General features: G+C 39.7%; 1 protein-coding gene across 2 annotated transcripts; it reads left to right on the top strand.

The window, feature by feature from the left end:
* The first annotated feature begins 769 nt into the window (after positions 1-769).
* On the top strand, positions 770-21,246 carry LOC133462611 (sex comb on midleg-like protein 4). Of its 2 annotated transcripts, none has more exons than XM_061743937.1 (8): positions 770-945; positions 3,405-3,635; positions 6,611-6,740; positions 7,616-7,816; positions 11,060-11,221; positions 12,071-12,295; positions 17,290-17,438; positions 17,528-21,246. In XM_061743937.1, the coding sequence occupies exons 1-8, from the start codon at positions 943-945 to the stop codon at positions 17,651-17,653; spliced, it is 1,227 nt and encodes a 408-aa protein (XP_061599921.1). In that variant the 5' UTR covers positions 770-942; the 3' UTR covers positions 17,654-21,246. The 2 variants fall into 2 exon arrangements, with proteins under 2 accessions (XP_061599921.1, XP_061599922.1); XM_061743938.1 differs by lacking the exon at positions 770-945 and adding an exon at positions 1,269-1,457.
* Positions 21,247-23,109: the final 1,863 nt, after the last annotated feature.

Raw genomic sequence — 23,109 nt, 5'->3', positions numbered from 1 at the left:
CGCGAGGTAACTATGGACAACATGCGATTAATCGCGATTAAAAAAATTAATCTTTTTACAGCCCTACTATAAACCCTATAAACCTGATAAGAAGCTGCTCCACGGTGCCGATGGATAATACACCTTAAACATGCTGAGAAAGTAGCATGACTTTAAAATTGACGGTTGTAGTTATACAATAAAGAATAAGAGACTTTATTTAAAATGTGTCCAACTCCTGTGTATGTTTGAAATCATTTAATGGGGGGAGGGGATGAAAAAAATAATCAATTAACTAACGGTTTCATCTCTAACATCATTAACTTAATTACACAGAATACTCAGACTTCCCACAATTCATCAGGAGCTCTAACACAACGATGATCTGATCATTATTTTATTAATTAATGTTTCTACATCTGATGGTTCTCTTCCAACCGACGGCCCGAATCCCAAACATTAGATCAAAAAATAAAAAAATAAAGTCATTAATTCACAAACTGATAATGTAAGCCTTTTATCCATCATTTTTTATCTATTCATTCTGAAGGGAGGGGGTGGGGGGTGCTGCAGAGATTTTTTTTTTCTTTTTTTTTTTTAATGACAGTAAGGGGCAATAACGAGATCCGGTCTAATTTCAGTCGTACTGAGCCGGAGTTGCAGACAAAACAAGGCAAACACGACTGTCAGGGTGTTAGAGGGCTTACAGGCTTGTTGCCATGACAACAGAGGAGGCCCCCGTCTCCCTCCCTTCCTCCCTGTTTAACCCTCACACACACACACACACACACACATACTGTCACTCCCTCACTGTCTGTCTGTTGTACACACACACACACACACACACACTCTCACACAGTATTACAGTGGAATCCGCCTTGCTTGGAGGTCTCGTCTGCTGCTGGAGACGGGGGGAAATACAGGAAGCTGCCGGGACTCTCCACGTCTCCACATCTGCTTCGGATGGTGAGTTTGTTTACGCTCTCCATCTCTGCAACAAATCTCCTCAGAGTAACGACTCAGATATCTGACAAAAAGCTGCCATCTCTCCTGTCGAGGGTTAGCCGCCGTGAAGCTGCATGGATGATGCCCCCCCCCCCCCCCCCATCCCTCCTCTCTTACTCTCTCTTTTATTTATTTTTTTCAAGATTAAGGAGGAAGCTGTCATCATAATGGTAATTCATAGCTGGGTAGCCATGGTGAAGTCCCCCCGTCCCCCCCCGTCCTCCCTCCTCCCTCTGCCACTGCTGAATGCATTAGTCTAATGAGATGTCTGCAGCCTGAGCAGCAGCAGCAGCAGCAGCAGCAAAAGCATCAGCGTCTTTCCCCAAAAGGGAACGAGGAAAAAAGCCGCATGCAGCAGGAGCACGATGGCTTTCTCTGCATTGTGAGGGATTAAGCTTCACGGTTGCATTCAGCCTTTTAGGATTTAAGACAAAAGCTCTTGGCACTTGGAGTCTCACAATAGACGGCAGCAGGTAATAGTCACCTCCCTCCCTCCATCCATCCCTCCTCCATCCCTCCTCCCCCTCTCAGGTTTATTGGTGTGTTACCAGGGAAGGATGAAGGTGCTGTCTCCTCCAGAAACCCGTGCATGGCTTTATTGGTGCCCAGCTGACGACCCTGCAGCCCCTTCAGGGGTTCAGGCGCCGCTGTCATCCACCTTTCCTCCTCAAATGTCTGCTCTGCAAACCATTTATGTTTTTTTTTTCACATTTGGGACCCTTTTCTGGAATATTATTGGCTCTTCGGAGCGGGCTTTATGGTCTAGCTTGGCCTGACATTGAACGAATTTCCCAGGTTCTGATCTGTAACACGCTGTTACACTGATATCATGATTGATAACCCTTTCTGTCTTGGTTATTACTTATTACTTATCTTATTAATATTTACTTATTTTTGTGTAGGTTCACCATTTAGTTCTTAAAGTTTTATCTCCTTTTTTTTCCTCCCTCTCATTTCATTTCTTTTTTTATTCATCTCTGTATCTTTATTTATTAATTTTGTTTTATTTTATTTACGGTTAGTTTTTGTTACTTTTCTACTTTGGTTTGTCTGTGTGGAGAGTGTGTTCCATGTTCTGGGTGCATATTTCTGTAATGTCATTTAATTCACTATTGTCTGACCCTTTGAAATCAATAAGTACAGGACTGTCTCAGAAAATTAGAATAGTGTGATAAAGTTCTTTATTTTCTGTAATGCAATTAAAAAAAACAAAAATGTCATAAATTCTGGATTCATTACAAATCAACTGAAATATTGCAAGCCTTTTATTATTTTAATATTGCTGATCATGGTTTACAGCTTAAGAAAACTCAAATATCCTATCTCAAAGAATTAGAATATTCTGGGAATCTTAATCTTAAACTGTGAGCCATAATCAGCAATATTAAAATAATAAAAGGCTTGCAATATTTCCGTTGATTTGTAATGAATCCAGAATGTATGACATTTTTGTTTTTGTAATTGCATTACAGAAAATAAAGAACTTTATCACAATATTCAAATTTTCTGAGACAGTCCTGTATATGTATATAAAAAGAAATGTCTGCTCTACAATGCTGCCGTCTAGTATGCATCTGCTGAATGTGGAAGTGGAGTATTTTTTGTTGTTATAAACAGTACTCGAGTTGTAAATAAAAATCAGGGGGGATGGTGGATTTTATCATATGGGGACAGATAATTTGTGCTGATTACAAATAATATAATATATTACAAATAATAGCAGTGACCAAAACACCTGCAGAAATACTGCAGGAATGACATAGCAGCAGTTAAATGCAGCCTTCTGTAAGCTTTAAATATCCACTGGACTTACATCAAATACATCAAAACACAACAATAAAAACAGTTTTCTGAACTTATCAATATGACTCTGTCCTTCACAGGATAAGTAACATGGATCACTGCAAAAACTCACAATCTTAACAAGAATATTTGTCTTATTTCTAGTTAAAATGTCTCATTTTAGTAAAATAATCTCATTACACTTAAAACAAGACTCATCACTGGAAAAAACAACAATTTTCACCTGTTTCAAGTAGATTTTCACTTGAAATAAGTAGAAAAATCTGCCAGTGGAACAAGATTTTTTTTGCTTGTAATGAGAAGATAAATCTTGTCCCACTGGCAGATTTTCCTACTTATTTCAAGTGAAAATTTACTTGAAACAGGTGAAAATTGTCAAATAAGTTATTTTTCTGGTGTTATTTTTCTGGTGATGACTCTAAATGTTGAAATAGCAGTAAAACCACATTCATTGATGAAATGACATAAGGGATGGAAAGGGGGGATGGCAGTTTTACAGGGGGGGATGATTTTGATCATTTTTATTTCAGGGGGGGGATGCCATCCCCCCTCAACTCCAGTACTGGTTATAAACGTGTTTCCCTGCAGCTCAGCGGCTGTGTTTCCTTTGTCTGCAGCTCCAGATGAGTGTACCTGCTGCAGCGGCTCAGAACTCAGGCAGCAACAGCAACGGTGACATGCAGTCGGCTGCGGTGGCTCCCTCCTTCATCGCCGGCGTGTCGGGGAAGATACCGGGCAGGAAGAGGGGGAGGCCCCCGCTCCGCAAGATGGATTTCCCTAACCACTACCCCGACTCGCTCCCTCCCCTCAAAGTGCCAAAGAAGAGGGGGAGAAAGCCGGGCTTCAAGGTCAGCCGGGGTGGGGGAGGAACCAGGGGTGTTTAAAACATGCATGTGTTCACAAACAGGAAACAAACAAACACCGGCCTCGCTGGGACCTCGGTTGACGTCTGTGAGGCTCAAACATTCACAAGTCTGAAACTATAAAGATGCTTAAAAGCCTCAGTTTCGGACTCAGGATGCCAATGAGTGCTTTTACATGGGAAGTTTAATTCCTCTTTAATTCAGAAATAAAGTTAAATCGGATTTAAAATTAGTAAAAATTACCATGTAAACACCTAATTCCGAATGAAAATGGCCATTCCGAATTAGACTTACAGTAATTCCGAAGTAAGTGACTACGTTTACATGCAGTCAAAATTCCGATTATTGCTAATATTCCGGTTACTGAAACATTCGGAATATTCCGTTTCTATGCGTGAGCAAACAGGATTATCCCTGTTTACATGGTAATTAATCATTTGGGATATCTGGATCAAACCAGTGATGCGCGGAGAACGTCATTACGCAATTACCGTCATTTCCGCTTCTTCTTCCTGTATCCAAATTCACAACAAATGCTGCTTCGCGCAACTTCTTGTAAATCTTCTATCCCGGTACTTTCTAACGTCTACAAATGCCAAAATGTTCATATCCTTCATTACATTTATGAAGTGATTAGTCTCCTCTTGGTCTTGGTTTCTCCGTGTTTATAAGAACTTCCTGGACTCAAAAGACCAGGATTCCTTGCGAACAGAACATGTGCAGAAAACAAATTCATGTTCCGTTTGATGGGGATATTCCGTTTGGCGTTTACATGACCCAATATTCGGGTTTTAAAAGGAGTAACCCAGGGGTCATGTTGGGGTTTTTAAAAACCAGAATATGAGCAAATTCTGGTTATTCAAAGGGGTTATTGGTGTTTACATGGCCGTGCAAATTCGGGTTATTGCTAATATTCGGGTTTTAATATTGACTGCATGGAAACAAAGTCAGTGTCTGGTTTATTCCGATTTTAAATCAGAATAGAATAATTCCGCGATCATGTATACATTCATTCCGCTTTAAATTAATTCCGGTCTTTCTGCGCTGCTCGTTCCCTCGCCCGTCTGTCGCCATGGATCCAAACCGTTAATAATCATAATTTTCTCAATATACTGGTCCCTGGCTTCCGTGTTTACGGTATCCCGGTAAATTCCAGTTGCTTTCCGGCATTTTAGCTTTTTTTTTGCGTTCCATCTGTTCACTTGGTGCTACAACGCTGCTACTACACTGCTGTTTGTTTACACACACAACGCTGCCAAAATGGCCGCCGCGTCCCAGAATGCAACTTGGTGACCAAGCCCTATTCCGCACTGGGCTTGTTTTCGAAACAGAGGCTGCGTCCGAAATCCTATACTTCCACCCTAATGAGTATGCAAAATGAGTATGCAAGATTTTTAAGTGCGTCCGAAACATTAGTACATACTCAATAGTATGCTCTATCCATACTCATTCTGGAGAAATGTATTAGTGTGGATTGATGGACACTAGCCGAGCAGAAACTTCCCACAATGCAATGCAGCGTCGTTTGGTTGCTAAGTGATACGTATATGTCATAAGTATAATATTCGTATATAATAATATTATATAATGTCATCTTGTTTCGGCCAGAATAAACGGGAAATAGCGGAGCGGAGCTGCTACTGCTGCTGTTACCATGGTAACAGCTGCTACTGCTGCTGTGACACGTCACTTCCTCCCAACGGCAGGAAGTGACGTGTTCGCTCTTAACAGTACGTCCGAATTAATGCACACTACTGATATTTACTCAAAAGTGTGCCGAACTTAAGTATACTTTTTAGTATACTGTTTAGTATGGAATTTCGGACGCACGAAAGTTTCAAGATGGCAGCACGCAGTAAACGGTGGTCAAGAGCAGAGACGACTTATTTAATAAATAGCTTGGAGGAGCTGGAAATAATTCAAAGAACAGATGGCAGCAAACATCAAAATTGTGAGCTTTTCAAAGTTGTAGCGACTAAGTTTGTTTTTCTTCCGGTATAGGTAACTTCCGGTCCCCCCCCTATCCAATCAGAAACTTCCCAACCCCCAGACCTGTAGATGAATTGGATAAAGCCGATCAAACGTGTTTTCCATGTAAACCTCAATTCGGAATTACTATTTCCATGTAAACTCGAAGGAAAATAGTTTAATTCGGAATAATTAATTCCAAATTAAAAAACATCATGTAACCGTGGCCAATCACTTCCATGAATTTTGGGATTGCAAGGTTATTGTACCCTACTGGGGGGAAATTCACGAACACATTAATAATATATTTGGAGTCAAAATTCCTTACCGGTTTGATACTCTATATGGGTGACCTCCAATTTGAGGAGTGGAATAACAAAGATAAGAAACTGCTAAAGACACTCCTTGCAGTGAGCAAAAAAGCTGTTACAAGGAGGTGATTAAAACCTGAATCCCCCACTATAGATGAATGGATAGGAATAATATATGAAATATATGTCATGGAAAAGTTCTCTCTAAAAATGGAGAAGGAGAAATGTTACCAGATGTGTCTAAGTGGACTGAGAACATACAACTTATTAGGTCTGACTTTTGCTAACTTGACAAAAATAAGCAGTGGGATCAAAATGTGTTTTGTAACATGATATATTGATATAATCTACAGCACGATCTTTACTCATTCTGCTTTGTGTGTAATTTTCTGTATGTAATATTTACGATGAGAAGCTTTCCATGTTCCATGTAAATATTTTAAAAAGAAAATCTGGGAAGAGCCAGGAGGCAAATTCGACATGAGAAGTTCTACAAAATGTCATGCTAATGTTATGTTAACTTACTTGAAGGGATTTTGACGTTAGGTAAATCTGCATCTGTGAAATCAAGGCTTTTCCACATAAAAGATAAAAAAAAAAAAAAAAAGCCTCAGTTTCGTCCCGTAAATCTTTCCGCCGGACTTGATCCGGTACAAACGATGCATCCTTCTTCTTCTGCAGCTCAAACCGAGGATGGTGATGACCCCGCTGGCCATCTCTCCCCCGAGCAGCACCCCGGAGCCGGACATGAGCTCCATCCCTCAGGATGCCGCCACCATCCCCCACTCAGCCACACCCCAGGTGCTCACAGGTATGAAAACACTAAATCCACCTCTTTCTACCTCTTTTTCCCCCCAAATGGATGATTTTGCAGCAGGGCCGGCCCAAACCTCCACGGGGCCTCTATTACTGCCAATAATACTGAGTATTGATCATTCACACACCCACTATAAACTTATTTCATGTTCTTCCCTGTCATTACAAATACACTTGTAAAACTAGATGTAAGAACTTTTTGTTGTAGTTAGATTGTAATCCACAGTGATTAAGACCATGGAAGCTACAACAGATTAACAAACTTGAGGAAAAATCTTTCAATTAATATTGATCAAAGTCACCAACTGCCCCTACTGGCCACACAGAGAAGCAACAGGTCAAAGGTCAAAGGTCACAGTTGCAGCAGTGTTGTTTCCATCATCCTACCGTCAGCCTGGCAGGTTTTTACCATCTATGGTTTTTAATCTGAAATGGGAGCAAATTCAGCTACAAGAGCGGCCTGGGGTTGATTTACACTTAATATTTAAAGTGATATAGTACTAAGTGTGATACTGAGTGTCATCTACAGTGTAGGTCTACTAAAAGAAACTAAATAATCAAATAGATCATTTATAAACCACTTACTGTAAACACTTTATCTACTTTATTTTTGGTTTTAAATAAACTGCAACGGCAATGTGAAGTGGAACAACAAAATACGGCAAAAACTAGAACTATAATTAAAATCCCTCAACTTAGATAAACAGTACCTCGTCAATATGTGTATTTATGTAAAAATAATTTTTAACTCTTGGGTGCCCCCTAGTGGTCTCGGGGCCCTAAGCAGCCACTTAGTTTGCTTATGCCTTGGGCCGGCTCTGGTTTGAAGGTCCAAAAGATACGTATCATCTCCCTTTTCCCCTGTTTCAGTCTGTATCTACATCAACAAGCAGGCCAACACCGGGCCCAACCTGGACAGGAAGAAGATCCAGCAGCTGCCGGACCACTTCGGCCCTGACCGGCCGTCCGTGGTGCTGCAGCAAGCCGTGCAGGGCTGCATCGACAGCGCCTTCCAGCAGAAAACCGTCTTCACCCTCCTCACGCAAGGCTACGGGGGAGAGAAAATATCAGGTGTTGTACAAAGACCTCGCTTTATAACTTGTCTACGACCATACCTGTCAAGTTTTGACAGGTTTTTCCGCCACCCACTGTGTTAACCACTTACAAACTACAATTAAAGCTGCAAGCAGCGATGAACGGGCCCTCGCGCGTGCAATTTTCACCAATAAAGGTCAAGGACTCAAAACTAAGTCCGATGACACCACCCATGATTCTTTATGTCAAACCATTCAAAAAATATGGCAGAAAATAGGAACTATCAAATATCGACCAATCAGAAGAAGGGGCGGGGCTAATTCATGCCAATGAAGGTCAAGTACTCAATACCGAGTCCGATGACACCACCCACGAGTCAAACCATTCAAAAGTTATGGCAGGAAGTAGGAACTATCAAATATGGACCAATCAGATGATGGGTGGGCGCGCTTTTTGGCATTTATCGTCGCCATGGTAACTCTTTTGACTGAGAAAAGTAATGCCCATCGTCGCAGGATCGAGACGCACATTTTGATGTATAACACACCTGGGTGCACGTTACGGCTGAAGAAATGGCATAAATTGCGCCAAAATACCACGATTCATTCAAAATGGCCGACTTCCTGTTCGATTTCGGCCATGGCACCAAGAGACTTTTCTTTAAGTTGCGACAGGTGTGTACCGATTTTCGTGCATGTACGTCAAACTGTATTGTGGGGCTTGAGGCACGAAGTTTTCTAGGGGGCGCTGTTGAGCCGTTAGGCCACGCCCATTAATGCAAACCATTAAATATCAAATTTTTCACCAGGCCTGGCTTCGTGCAAAATATGGTGACTTTTGGGGCACGTTTAGGGGGAAAAAAGGCCCTCATTTCGTCGGAAAAAAAACGAGGAAAATTAAAATGAGAACAATTCCTACAGATACAATAGGGCCCTCGCACTGTAAGTGCTTGGGCCCTAATTATGCTGCCATGTGATTGGCTGATTAAAAATTTGCTTTAATGAGCAGTTGGACAGGGGTAGCTAATAAAGTCGCCGGTGAATGTATGAGTTTATGTAAGAGTTTGCCAATCAAATTGGCTTTCAGAAATTAAAACAGAGTTAGAGGACAGTTAACAGCAAAAGGGATTATATACTTGTGGCTGCAGAGCAGAAGTATGAAGACCTGGAAGACTGACAAAGTCGAATTGGACAACAAATTCAAACACGATGCTCCAACTGATTGCTGAGTCTGTTCATTCTGCCCATTTGCCCGATTTAGGGTTAACAAGGGTTTGGTGGCGTCACCTCCTGTCAAGATGTTGACAGGATGGAGGATGACAATAAGTGCCAATAAATGTGCTCTAAAACCAAATTACATTTTATTTATATAGCGTTTATGACAATACAAATTGTCTCTAGTTGCTTTCCAGAGCCTAAATGAAAACACAAAAAGGAAATTAAAGCACATGTATTTATTTTAACTATTTTCAGTTTATATACACATTGATTGTCTTCAAGTGAAACATTTACATTTTCTTTTAATTTGTCATTTTCACTCATGTGGCTCTGGCCTTCACTCTCTAAACCAGGGGTGTCAAACTCATTTTGCTTGGCGGGCCGGATTTGACCAATTTCTTTCTCGCGGGCCGCACGCTCAAAATAACAAATACGGTGCAATTTTTTTTCTAATTCTTTTTTTTTACTATTGTTATCTAATCCAATATCAGTTTAGTTAATTTTAAAGGAAATATACACTCTGTTTACACTCTTATTATGTAAGATATATTTCTTCAGGATCTTTTTTTGAAATTTCTCGGGTTTTTTTCAAATTATGTAAGATACTTTTAATATAATTTTACAAAGATAAACAGAAACAAGTATGTTTTTTTTATATTTCGCTTTTTTATAGGAAATTTAATTAAAAGCAAAATCTTTCTTATTACATCCGAGAGTGTTTCTTTGTGATTTGGAGATTTTTCCAGTACAATTAAGTGTATTTATTTTTAAAAATTGGCGCGGATATTTACGCCAGTGTGCCGAAAAAGTCAGCACTTCTCTTTTAACTGTTTTACTTTGTCACTATCCTCATGTTCAAAACTGAAATTCTCCAAATAAATATCTTCTATCATCTTTTTTAGCAGTGATATTTTTCCTGCAAAAATATATAATAGTAGTCAGTTAATAAAAATAAACGACCGTCTACAAAGAAATAAAATCGGCAAATGCATTCTAGAAAACTAAAAAAATGTTGAAAACTGCTCTTTGTGGAATAATGATGGATTTGTAGAAGAAATATATTATCGGATATGCTGCGATTCATGGCAATTATTTATGCCTTCCTTTTTAGTAAATTAACATTACGTTTTTTTGCGTTGGAAACTTCTTGCGGGCCGCATGAAAATCTCTTGCGGGCCGCACATTTGACACCCCTGCTCTATAGGAAAGTAAACTCTGCTGCACCGTTAACACAAAGTAACTATGGATATTCGGAAGTGGTTCAAGCACAACCACGCCAGCAAGTTTACAGGACTGTCTCAGAAAAATGTGAATATTGTGTCCTTTATTTTCTGTAATGCAATTAAAAAAACATGGATTAATTACAAATCAACTGAAATATTGCAAGCCTTTTATTGTTTTAATATTGCTGATTATGGTTTACAGTTTAAGATTAAGATTCCCAGAATATTCAAATTTTTTTAGATAGGATATTTGAGTTTTCTTAAGCTGTAAACCATGATCAGCAATATTAAAATAATAAAAGGCTTGCAATATTTCAGTTGATTTGTAATGAATCCAGAATGTATGACATTTTTGCACTACAGAAAATAAAGGACTTTATCACAATATTCTAATTTTCTGAAACAGTCCTGTATATTTATGGGTATATTTATTTTTGTTGCTATGTTTTATTTTCTGTTGCTAGATTGTCTGATGGGCGAGGTAGCCCAGACTAAATGTAGCATTTTCTTTGTTCTGCAGCAATATTGCTGCAATAAAGCATTTGAAATACACTTTAAATATTATTGTTTTGCTAGTATCATTCTGCTTGAAATTATGGGAAAATGCATAATTTAGTGTTGAATAACGTGCCAGGCATGTGCACCCCCTCTGATCTGAGATGCAGCCCTATAGTCATCATTTTCTAGAAGCGGCCCTGGGTAAAATACGGTACATTCCCGACCAAAACGGGAGACTTGACAGGTATGGGTCTACCACTTACCTGAGGTAATGCTGAGCAAAATGTGCCATTGGTGATGGTTTAATGACTTAAATTTGTTCCCTGTGTCGCTCCTTCCAGCCACGTTTGACGGGAAGCAGCATCTCCTCAGCCTGCCGGTGGTGAACAGCATCGACTACGTGCTTCGTTTCCTCAAGAAGCTCTGCCGGAGCTTGCACTGTGAAAACCTCTTCAGCGACCAGCCCATCAGCCAGCGCAGCGGCGGGTCCTACCACTCAGACGGTACCTCAGAGTTCACCTCCGAGAGCAGTAATCAGTACTGGAGTTGTAAAAAAAAATCAGGGGGGTGGTGGATTTTATCAAATGGGGACAGATAATTTGTGCTGATTATAAATACTATAATATATTACAAATAATATCACTGACCAAAACAGCTGCAGAAATACTGCAGGAATGACATAGCAGCAGTTAAATGCAGCCTTCTGTAAGCTTTAAATATCCACTGGGCTTACATCAAATACATCAAAACACAACAATAAAAAACACTTTTCTGAACTTATCAATATGACTCTCCTTCACAGGATAAGTAACATGGATCACTGCAAAAACTCACAATCTTAACAAGAATATTTGTCTTATTTCTAGTTAAAATGTCTCTTTTTAGTCAAAAAAATCTCATTACACTTAAAACAAGACTCATCACTGGAAAAAACAACAATTTTCACCTGTTTCAAGTAGATTTTCACTTGAAATAAGTAGAAAAATCTGCCAGTGGAACAAGATTTTTTGCTTGTAATGAGAAGATAAATCTTGTCCCACTGGCAGATTTTTCTACTTATTTCAAGTGAAAATTTACTTGAAACAGGTGAAAATTGTCAAATAAGTTATTTTTCTGGTGATGACTCTAAATGTTGAAATAGCAGTAAAACCACATTCATTGATGAAATGACATAAGGGATGGAAAGGGGGGATGGCAGTTTTACAGGGGGGATGATTTGGACCGTTTTTATTTCAGAGGGGGATGCCATCCCTCCTCATCCCCCCTCAACTCCAGTACTGGCAGTAATGATGTAAGCAGATGCTTCGGGTCAACGTAGATTGAGTCACTGATGGCGGTGTCTGTGTCCTCAGCTGAAGCGTCCATGACGGAGGACTACCACGTAGAGCAGTCGGACGGCAAGCGCTACTCCGTCGACCCCGGCGACTCTGCTTTCAACTCCGTCAGCTCGCCCTACTCGCCAAAGTCTTCGTACGGGTTTCGTTCCTCGCAGCAGTTCTCCAACGGCTCGGCCTCCATGAGCATGTGCAGGCAGCCGGCAACGAGCCCCAACACGTTTCCAGAAGGGAACAGGACAGGTGAGGAGCGTCCGCAAGGCGAGGCTGACCTTTAACCCTCTTTTGCCCCCTTTTCCACCAAACCGGTTCCAGGGCTGGTTCTGGTTCTGGGCCAGTGTTGAGTTTGGATCCGGGCTTTCTGTTTCCACTGACAAAGAACTGGCTCAAGTTCCAAGGTAGCACCAACTCTTTGCTGGTTTAGATCAGGGGTTGTCAACCCGCGGCTCTAGAGCCGCATGCGGCTCTTTAGCGCCGCCCTACGTGCTCTTGGAGCTTTTTCAAAAATGTTTGACCTTTTTTTTCCTTTTTTTCTTATTTTTTTTTCCTTTCTTTCTTCTTTTTTTCTCTTTTATTTCTTCTTTTTTTTCCTTTTTTTCTTTCTTTCTTCCTTTTTCAATCTCGACATTTCGACTTTTTTCTCGAAATTTAGACTTTTTTCTCAATTTTTTTCTCAACATTTCGACTTTTTTCTCGATATTTCAACTTTTTTCTCAATATTTCAACTTTTTTCTCAACTTTTTTCTCGACATTTCGACTTTTTTCTCACGCAGCACGTGTTGCCTTCATTCTAAAGCTTATACAAGACTTTTTGCGGCTCCAGACATATTTGTTTTTTGTGTTTTTGGTCCAATATGGCTCTTTCAACATTTTGGGTTGCCGACCCCTGGACTAGAGGAAAGAACCGCTTACGTAAGCGGAGGGGACGGAGTTGTTAAGACCAACGGCAACAGCAAGACTGGGAGACGGAGACATTTTCAAATGAGAATTAATCTGGATGCAGCAAAGCAGCAGTGGTCTGTAAGATCCTCGTTTCCGTTTGTCTGGTGCACCATAAGAAAACCAGTGAACAGTATCAAAGTTATTACAAGCTTTATTATATCATGCACAATGTTTTCCGGACGGAGGTAAACATTTCTCAAACCACAGAGGAAGGAGAGAAATGCACACGGTGGTCATCGATCCAGCCCTATTGATACTAAAAAGGGAGGTGTTTTGTACGTTATAGGTGCGGATGTGGAACCTTATGTGAAAACATCTGTGGTTAAAAAAACCTAAACATGTCACACTTTAAGCCATATATATCCTGCCGATTGTTTCTTACTTGAGATGCTAACTCAGCAAATACCTAAGATCACTAAAACTGAGAAAAACACGATGGAACAGTTTTAAAACATCTGTTTCTCTTCATTGTCTTCACCTAAAGAAGAACTCAGCTAAACAATCTTGTCATACAAACCGGGATGTGTTCCTGTGTTGAGAGTAACCACCTGTGTAGAATCTTACACTCAAACCCCTCAAACCTTTAACAATTTCATAAAATTCTAACAGGTCTGAGGAGGACAAAACCTGTCTTTTAGAGATGTGTCCATGGAGGTGCTACGTGGACCAAGTCCTTTTAGAGCACATACCTAGTTGTTGCTTCAATTTTCGCACCAATGCAAACGTAGCGAAATAACTGACGTTTGCAGTGACTTGTAATGACGTGGCTCCCCTTAGCACCTGAGCTGTGGAAAAGCAAACTGGTTCTCAGCCGGTTCGCAAGTTGAACAAGTTGTGAACCAGCACCAGCACTGGAACCAGAACCAGCCCTGTGTCACGGTGTGGTTGTTGAAGACCCAAATGCAGGAGAGCAGGAGGCAGTAGTTGGCAAAAAGGCAGGATTTATTGAACAAAACAAAACCAAAAACGCTGCAGAGCAGGATCACCAAGACAAAACAAAAAACAGGAATCCAAAAAACTAGAGGAGAACATGGAGGGAGCAAACGGTACGGACCAAAAGGGAGCAGGGGAAAGACAAGACTAGATATACACAGGGGATAACGAGACACAGGTGCGGACAATCAGGACAGATGTGAAACAGGAGACACCCTGGAAGGTCCGTGTACTTCGCGGCCATCCGTTTTTTGTTTTGAAAAGACAAAATAAAAATAGAGAAATAATCCAAAATAATCCATTTCCCATCTTTTGGTTTGATAATAAAAACGGAAAACGGATCGTTATCCATTATCCGTTATCCATTACCCGATTTCATTGATGTGTTTGAAAATCGAAATTGGGAATTAAAACAGCGAGTGGAAAACTCTTTTCTCTATTTCCTATTCGTTTCCAAGGATACTGAAAACAAGGATTGGACAAATGGGGGGATTGCACATGCACAGTAATAAATGAAGAAAGTGGTTTCTGGTTCTTTTGTTCATCAGATTGAAAATTAACAGTTTTAGATTTTTTTAATGTTGAAACAGAAAATAAATAAAATATGAAACCTGGGAGTGAAACATGAGTGTAATCTGTAATCTGTAGTCTTCACTCCGTCATGAAACTGCAGTGATGTTGTGGGTCCGTGTATCTTTTGGTCATTGGATTTTTCCATCATGAGTGGGAATCAAAAAACAAAAAACGATTGGTTTATTTGATTTTCCTTTTAAAACAAAAAACAAATATTGAATTACACTGCATTTTTTCTTTTTCTGTGTTAATATAATTTAACAAAGATTCAAAATAGGCCTACGCTTTTATTTTCGTTTTCTATTTCATATAAGAAAAATGAAGTCAACAGAACGAAAAAACGAACCAAAAACAACGGTTTATTCATATTCGTGCACCGGAAGCTGGCATTTACAACCGAGTGAACTTAGTTCTGGATATTTGACAGGGATTCCTGTGACAATTCTCTCCAGGGGAAGTTTGATTTTAATATTTTATTGGTCGGGTTTACGTGACTCGGAAATGGCTCTGTATGCGGCAGTTCGGGTAACCATGGTTACCATGGCGGCGCTGGAACAACAGATCGAGGATTATTTTTTAAAGATTGATTAAGGACTTGTTCCACAGCGGTTTGACGCACAAACACATTTCCTGCACGTTGCAGCAGATGAGTCTCCTGCAATGCTCAGAAATGAGCGTCAGAAGATTCTGTGCTCGGCATGATCTGAGGAGAAAAAGACGCAGAGCTGGAGAGCGCTTTGATTCATCATGGCCGAATGACCGGCTATCTGTGTTCACTGGGGGTGCATGCTGGAGAAGGTCGGGTTGGAAGAATTAATTTAGTCCCACGCGTGAGGTATCCACGTGATTACCATTATATGTATAAATTGCACTGCAGCACAAACTTTACCTGACGCCGGAATTCATGGTATGGCTGATGGAGCTCTCTCAGGGTTCTTCCAACCCGACCTTCTCCAGCATGCACCCCCAGTCAAGACAGATAGCCGGTATTGCGGCTTTCCTGTACTTTTAGAGCCGCTTGAGAGTTTATTGTTAGGTCCTGTATATTTGCATGACGCGCTGCTGACAGAGAAGCACGCTGAGTCCGACAGAAGTTTTATGGCGTTTAATGACAAAACTCAGCCACAACGGCCTTCCGACATGCTTAATGGGTTTTAAACGTGTACACTGCAAACGTGATCGGGATGATCAGTGATCAGTACAAAGCGGTCAACAAAAATTAGGCTACGGCTCCCTAACAGCCTGTCCTAACTGCACGCGAGCGTCCGACTGTCGCGCCGCACTGCGTGGCATCGGACCCGCTCTGAACCCGTTATCGGCCCCACGTTCTACCGCGTTCTTTTGATTGACAGCGGAGACTCGCCTTTTATTCACCCGCCCGTGCGCTCCTGAAAGAAACTCCTAAAATAACTCCTAAAAGAGTAAAGGGACAAGTAAAAGATGGGTGATTACTTGTAATCTCCCTACGTTTGTACTTTCTAAACAGAAAACAAGCTTATTATTCGGTGGAATAAGTGGGGAAAAAACCGAACAATTAATAACGGCGTGTGGTGACGCAATCAAACAGCGAACAGCTGGAGTGACCAGCGTGTTCGTGGTGTTAAATGCAGCAAAAACATGTCAGCATGTCAGATCATTACTGGGATGTGGGGGAAAAGCAGAGGACATGAGAAATCCGGCAGGATCCAGGACAAATTAAGCCCTAATAAGATTAAGATAAGATTCTTATTATATCTTATTATTTTATCAGAATCTTCCAGCCTGGCGATCTCCAGCAGCTGCCACTTTATTGAGGTTCTTGTATTGAAATGACTGTTTCCTACAGCGTTTTCAACTTTTTTTTCAACTTTCAACCGGCTTTCAACGCGACCGACGGGAAGAAAATAGAAGCAGGGCGTGCGACAAAAGTCCAGCTCAAAACGGCGCTGCGTCGCTCGCAACCAGTGTAGACAGTACAATAAATAATAAAGAAATGGAACTGTTTTTGACGCTGACTCTCGCTCGCGTCGCATGCAGTGTGTATATTTGCAATATACTGTGGACATCTGAATAAAAACCTCATAAATAGATTGAATCAAAACGCTCTCCAGCTCTGCGTCTTTTTCTCCTCAGATCATGCCGAGCACAGAATCTTCTGACGCTCATTTCTGAGCATTGCAGGAGACACATCTGCTGCAACGTGCAGGCAATGTCATTGTGCGTCAAACCGCTGTGGAACAAGTCCTTAATCAATCTTTAAAAAATAATCCTCGATCTGTTGTTCCAGCGCCGCCATGGTAACCATGGTTACCCGAACTGCGGCATACAGAGCCATTTCCGAGTCACGTAAACCCGACCAATAAAATATTAAAATCAAACTTCCCCTGGAGAGAATTGTCACAGGAATGCCTGTCAAATATCCAGAACTAAGTTCACTCGGTTGTAAATGCCAGCTTCCGGTGCACGAATATGAATAAACCGTTGTTTTTGGTTCGTTTTTTCGTTCCCGTTGACTAGTAATTTCATTTTTCTTATATGAAATAGAAAACGAAAATAAAGGCGTATTTTGAATCTTTGTTAAATCATATTAACACAGAAAAAGAAAAAATGCAGTGTAATTCAATATTTGTTTTTTGTTTTAAAAGGAAAATCAAATAAACCAATCGTTTTTTGTTTTTTGATTCCCACTCATGATGGAAAAATCCAATGACCAAAAGATACACGGACCCGCGAAGTACACAGGCCCTGGAACCGGTTTGGTGGAAAAGGGGTATGAGGCACACCAGTAAAAGCCATATCTGTCCTCCCAGGAGGCTACAATGCATCTCCAGAGTCCCAGGAGTCCAAGGCTCCACCCAACAAGGACCCGACCACGTGGTCTGTGGAAGACGTCGTCTGGTTCATCAGGGACGCAGATCCCCAGGCTCTCGGTCCTCACGCAGACGTCTTTAGGAAACACGTGAGTCCGTTGCTTTCCGGTTCTCTTTGCGCTGCTGATTTACCGGGCTGTGATGAACCTTTGACCACCCTTTTCTTTGCGTTTCTCAGGAGATAGATGGAAACGCCTTGTTACTCCTAAAGAGCGACATGATCATGAAGTACCTCGGACTGAAGCTCGGGCCGGCGTTGAAGCTTTGCTACCACATCGACAAACTAAAGCAGACAAAGTTCTGAGGGCTATCTCACAGTTGTGGTCCAGAGGGAACATTCAAGAGGGGTCGCATCCCAAGATCCCAGGTCTGTGATCCAATGGGAAGGGAGTCTTTACCGTCATGAGGTGCGTCATTGAACATAGGTTCCCCAGAGCCAAGATCCAGCGCCTCCTTTTATCCCCCAACAGAATAAAAGCAAATAGGTTACCACCTCCGAGCTGTAAATTTCAACGTAATCCAGTAATAATCTTAAAATATAACTACGAAACATCTTCTGTCTTTCATTAATATGTCTGTAATAATAACTTTGTGAAATCTGATGAAGAACAATATATACAAAGGAAATAATAACTAACAAAACACAGGTGTGTGACGGCCATCAAACGACGAACCAGGTGTGAATCTGAAATAAAACAGGAAGTAAAGCCAACCACGGTGCAGATGAATAAAGTTACAGCCCTGAAACCAAGGAAAGTGCTGACTAAAGATAATACATCTAAACATCATACTACACCCTCATTAGTGGCAACATCATCTGGTGCGTTTCAAGGTGCAGTTGCACCTACAGGCTTTAGTCCACTTAAAACGAACTCGAGTTCTCGTTCCCTCAAGTTCGTTTCGTCTGGTGTGAACGCCGTAATCTCACTCAGGTTTGGACCAAACCAATCAGAGAAACCCCTAAAATAGGTGGTATCCCTAAATATAGCCTAGTGGCAAACTCTGGAGCAGTATTCCTGGCTATAATGCGCGCCCAACAAAAACCTGACCGGCCAAGCAACGTAAAGAGTCATCGGCCACGGTTACATGTTTTTTAATTCGGAATTAAACTTTTTTCCCTTCAAGTTTACAGGGAAATAGTAATTCCGAATTGAGGAAAACACGTTTGACCGGCTTTATCCAATTCCGCTTAAGGTCTGGGGGTTGGGAAGGTTCTGATTGGATAGGGGGGCGGACCGGAAGTTATGTCTACCGGAAGAAAAACAAACTTAGCCGCTACAACTTTGAAAAGCTCACAATTGTTATGTTTCCCGTTTCCATCTGTTCTTTTAATTATTTCCAGGTCCTCCAAGCTATTTATTAAATAAATGTTCTCTGCTCTTCACCACCGTTTACTGCGTGCAGCCATCTTGAAAATTTGTTTGGAAAACAAGCCCAGCGCGGAATATAAGCGTCATGGAGACAGACGGGGGAGGGAACGAGCAGCGCAGAAGGACCGGAATTAATTTAAAGCGGAACGAGTGTACCGGTAAACATGATCGCGGAATTATTCTATTCGGATTTAAAATCGGAATAAACCAGCCACTTACTTCGGAATTAAGTTTAATTCGGAATGACCATTTTCATTCGGAATTAGGTGTTTACATGGTAATTTTTACTCATTTTAAATTGGATTTAACTTTATTTCTGAATTAAAGAGGAATTAAACTTCCCATGTAAACGCACTCAGTATGACGACAATGAATCTACAGTGTACGTAGGTTCGCCCTGTTACACAAGACAAGCGATACGCGATACGTACGTTTATAGGCTTTATAAGAATAATCTGTGACATCACTCAGGTTTTGAGAAGAGTTGGATTAAAGTCTTGTTTTCAGGCCTCTGGACTGTGGATTATTGGCAATGGCTCCAACGAGCCCCAATTCATCCAAATTGGACCAGTGGGCAGAACGAAGCTAAGCTATGGTGCTAACTTAAATAACTTTCTGTATTCAGATTTTTCTTGAAAATTAAGTCCAAAACGGATTCAAATCATCTGTAAAGTTGATGAATCGTGTGAAACTCCCTGATAAAGCCGATAAAGCTGCGGAGGCCGAGGAGGCTACTGCCCCTCAGACTTGGAGAACTTCTCCTCCCATTGGCTCACAGACCAGAAGTAACTGTTTCAACCATCTTAATAACGATTTCCATGATGTCATGTATTGATAATCATACATTTATGAGCTTCTGTTTTTCTAATTTGCTCTACTTTGGAAGTAACCATTCAGCGACACCCATGAGATTATTCATACACCCATCATGCACTTCACCCTCCGTGTTGTGACAAATGCGCCCATCTGATCTTTTTAACTTCACTCAACAATGGTGCGTTAAATACTACACTGATTCTGATCGAGAGGTTCAGAAAATCATTTTGATACTATTTTTTCACATTACTGTGTAACAAAAAAAAAAAGTAATGTTACCATTGAATTTGTCCTTCTTTTTTTAATATAATTTTCATATTAAAAACCGTAAAACAAAACACTAGTGCACATAAACAGACTGAAGACTTCTTGTAAAAGTTGGTATATACTGAAGATGAAAGCTTTGTGAACGTGTTATATTTATAACGGTAATTGTATCGAGGGGAGTGAAGCTTTGGTCTTAAATCATACGAGTGATTTTTTTACATCAGAAATATGATCTCAGATCAAAACTGCACAACACAAACTTCAATTACCATATTATTTTATCCATTTTGAAATTACACAACAAAAACTAGTCAAAAAAAGATATTTCTATTTATTATTTTATCATTTATTTATTTGTATTTTTTTTTTTTTTAACTTTATTTTATTCTTCTTCTATCAGTCATACACTCTTTTGACTCCGGTTTGTATGAATCTTTACTCCCAACTGGAGAAATATCTCCAAATTCTTCCCAAACTTCACAGAAAACTGCCTGAATGTAACTCATCTGCCTCAAAGCAGCTTCAATTACCATATTATTTTATCCATTTTGAAATTACGCAACAAAACCTGGTCAAAAAAAGACTGTTTTATTACATTTTTTAAATGTATTTATTTAAATACATTTTTTATTTTTAACATTTGATTTTAATTGTAATTTTATTTTTCTTTTATCAGTCATACACTTTTTTGACTCTGGTCTGTACGAATCTTTATGCCCAACTGGAGAAATCTCTCCAAATTCTTCCCCAAAAGTGACGGAAAAACTGCCTGAATGTAACTCATCTGCATCAAGCAGGTAGTAACTAGTTAATTCGTCTATTTTGGCTGAGAAAATAACATTTTGCTTGTAATTGAAGGATGCATCTTGGAGATTGATTTGGAGTTTGATTTGATTTGGGGGAGAAAGAAGTCCCTGCTGTGAGCAATTTCAAAATGGATGTAATAAATGTTTTAATATGCAGAATTGTCACATGACAGTTATCTCTTTTCAATGTTTTTTCTTATACCTGTATTTGTATTTTTTTTTTTTATCAAGCAACAGTGTTGATACTGAAGTTGTCGAAACACATAAAACACCTTAATTCTACTCTGAGAAAAACTTTAAAAGTCATGTAAATGGGAATATTATATAATATTGCTTTTGCATACCACTTGTGATGCACAGTATGCATCCTTTTTTTAATCAGTTAACCTTTGTAGGTGAATGCTGCTGTAAAGATATTACACGTAAGCCATGCCTAGTGAGATCAAACCGAGGTTTTATTTTGAAAATCACTATGAATAAGAGTTTTAGAGGAAGCCGAGTGGATCCGTGCTCTATGCTGGTGCTAAACCTTATCGACGTATTTACCTGTTTGCTTTTGTGTTTGTGAGAACTAAAGGTGATCTTATATGTATGCTGTACTGTATGTGAGCATTAAATTAAGAAATCAAGTAACCGGAGACGTCTGAGTGCGCCAGACTTTTGTTTTTTATTCGAAGAGTGAGTGTTTCGGCGCTGGCCTTTTTGGATTTGGGTCCACACATCTAAGAATAACTTTGGCTCGAAGCATCATCTGCTCTTCAGCACACAGGACTGAACAAAGGTGGCCTAAATTAGTGTCTCTGTAACGGCTGCCGAGGAACCTGCTGGGGTTCCTTCGGAGGTTTTGAAAGGTTCCCATTAATCAGAAACAGTTTCACCTCCTAACTGTATTACATTGATCAGGTTAACATGTTTAAAGAATAAAATACGCTCTAAGGAACATTGCAGCTATTAAACCAGTTAAAGCAACTACAAGTAATTGGTCAATGACGAATAAGGATTTTCAACAGGTCAATTTAAAAATAATGAAAAAAAGACTACCTATTGCAGTAATTGAAACATTAAGAATGTTGTGTACACATAAATTCATATAAAAATTTTAATTTAAGTGATTTCAGAGTTTTTTGTCAAGATGAAGTGGCACTAGCCTTAAAAAAAGTCATGTGGTGCAACCATGATTCATGTTATAATTAATTAATTTCCTTAACATCTTGACATCTTTTTTTTTTTACAAGTTTTCAGTATTATACAAAAATTGTTTTTTTAATGGTCGCGCCACATGATATTTATACTTCATAAAATGGACATCAGTCAAATTTTGTTTGTATACTATGATGGAAATATAAATACAAATGTGTAGCAATCTTACACACTACAAGACAGTTCTGAAATCATGCCAGATAGGGCAGAAGATTGATTTAAATACATTTAGAGTGATTTAAAATAAGTTTTCAAAACAAGAGTCCTGGTCGGACGGTCGCACCACATGATATTTTGACGCTTAAAACAACAACAAAATCCCAAATAACTAGTATTTTTTGCAAAATTCAAGTGAGTCCATATGTGGGAAAGGTAGTTCATGTATATGGTATTTTCTTTATCCATTTAAACCTTTTTGAATTGAAAAAAAGTCTGTTTTTCTGAAAATATAGGCGTCACGTCATTGACCCTAATTTTGTTTACTAGGAATCAAATCAACGGGAATCAGAGGAGTTTTGAGTGAGAAAACAAATAACGTGTTTGGAGCAAAATAGCAACTGACCGCTCACTGAAAGGCAGATGAGCCAATGGCTGTTGAGTATCAGTTCCACAGGGACCAGAATTGGGACATCTGCAGCTTCCACCTCTTATATGCAGTTTATGCAACAAAATAAATTAAAAAGAAGCATCTGGGGCAGTAGCGGCTGGTGCTAAATAATTTAACGGTACACAGAAGTCACGGTTAGGTACAAGCTTGGAAGAATGGGGAAAAAAGAAAGGTAGAAAATAATATTTTGGTCCTTTAATTTTGTAAAATGTAACCATCCAACAATGTCTTATTGGTCATAAGTTTTAGTGAAGCAGTTCAGTTCTGCTGCAGTGGAAAAAGAAAACTGAACATAAAGTCGGGGTTTAACGTTTCAACAAGAACACTGTTATTTTGTATTTTTGTTTTTTTGGGTTCAGTTTATTTTACACATTAGAGAGAAGAAAAACCAACATTTCCATAGTTCTGTCTGGAATTATATTATTTGAAAAGATAACGTTCCTTTCTTTCAGATATTTGATCAACAAATATTATTTCAAAAGCAAGTGTTATTTAACCTATTTAAAATAAACATAAAAATCGGTTTTGTGTAGTTCAGTTTGATTTTCTAAAAAAGACAGGGAATGAATTGTCCAATCACATTAGATTAAAAAAACAACATACGAGTATGTCACGCCACAAATATTGGAGACTTTACACTGGATTCTGTTTGACCGGCGCCCCTTGCTTCCGGAAGTAAATAACATAAAATAAA

This window comes from Cololabis saira, chromosome 16 (genome assembly GCF_033807715.1).
Source record: "Cololabis saira isolate AMF1-May2022 chromosome 16, fColSai1.1, whole genome shotgun sequence".
In the NCBI taxonomy this organism is placed as follows: Eukaryota; Metazoa; Chordata; class Actinopteri; order Beloniformes; family Belonidae; genus Cololabis; species Cololabis saira.
Note: the sequence above shows the minus strand (reverse complement) of the source record. Positions and strands in the feature narration are given on the sequence as shown.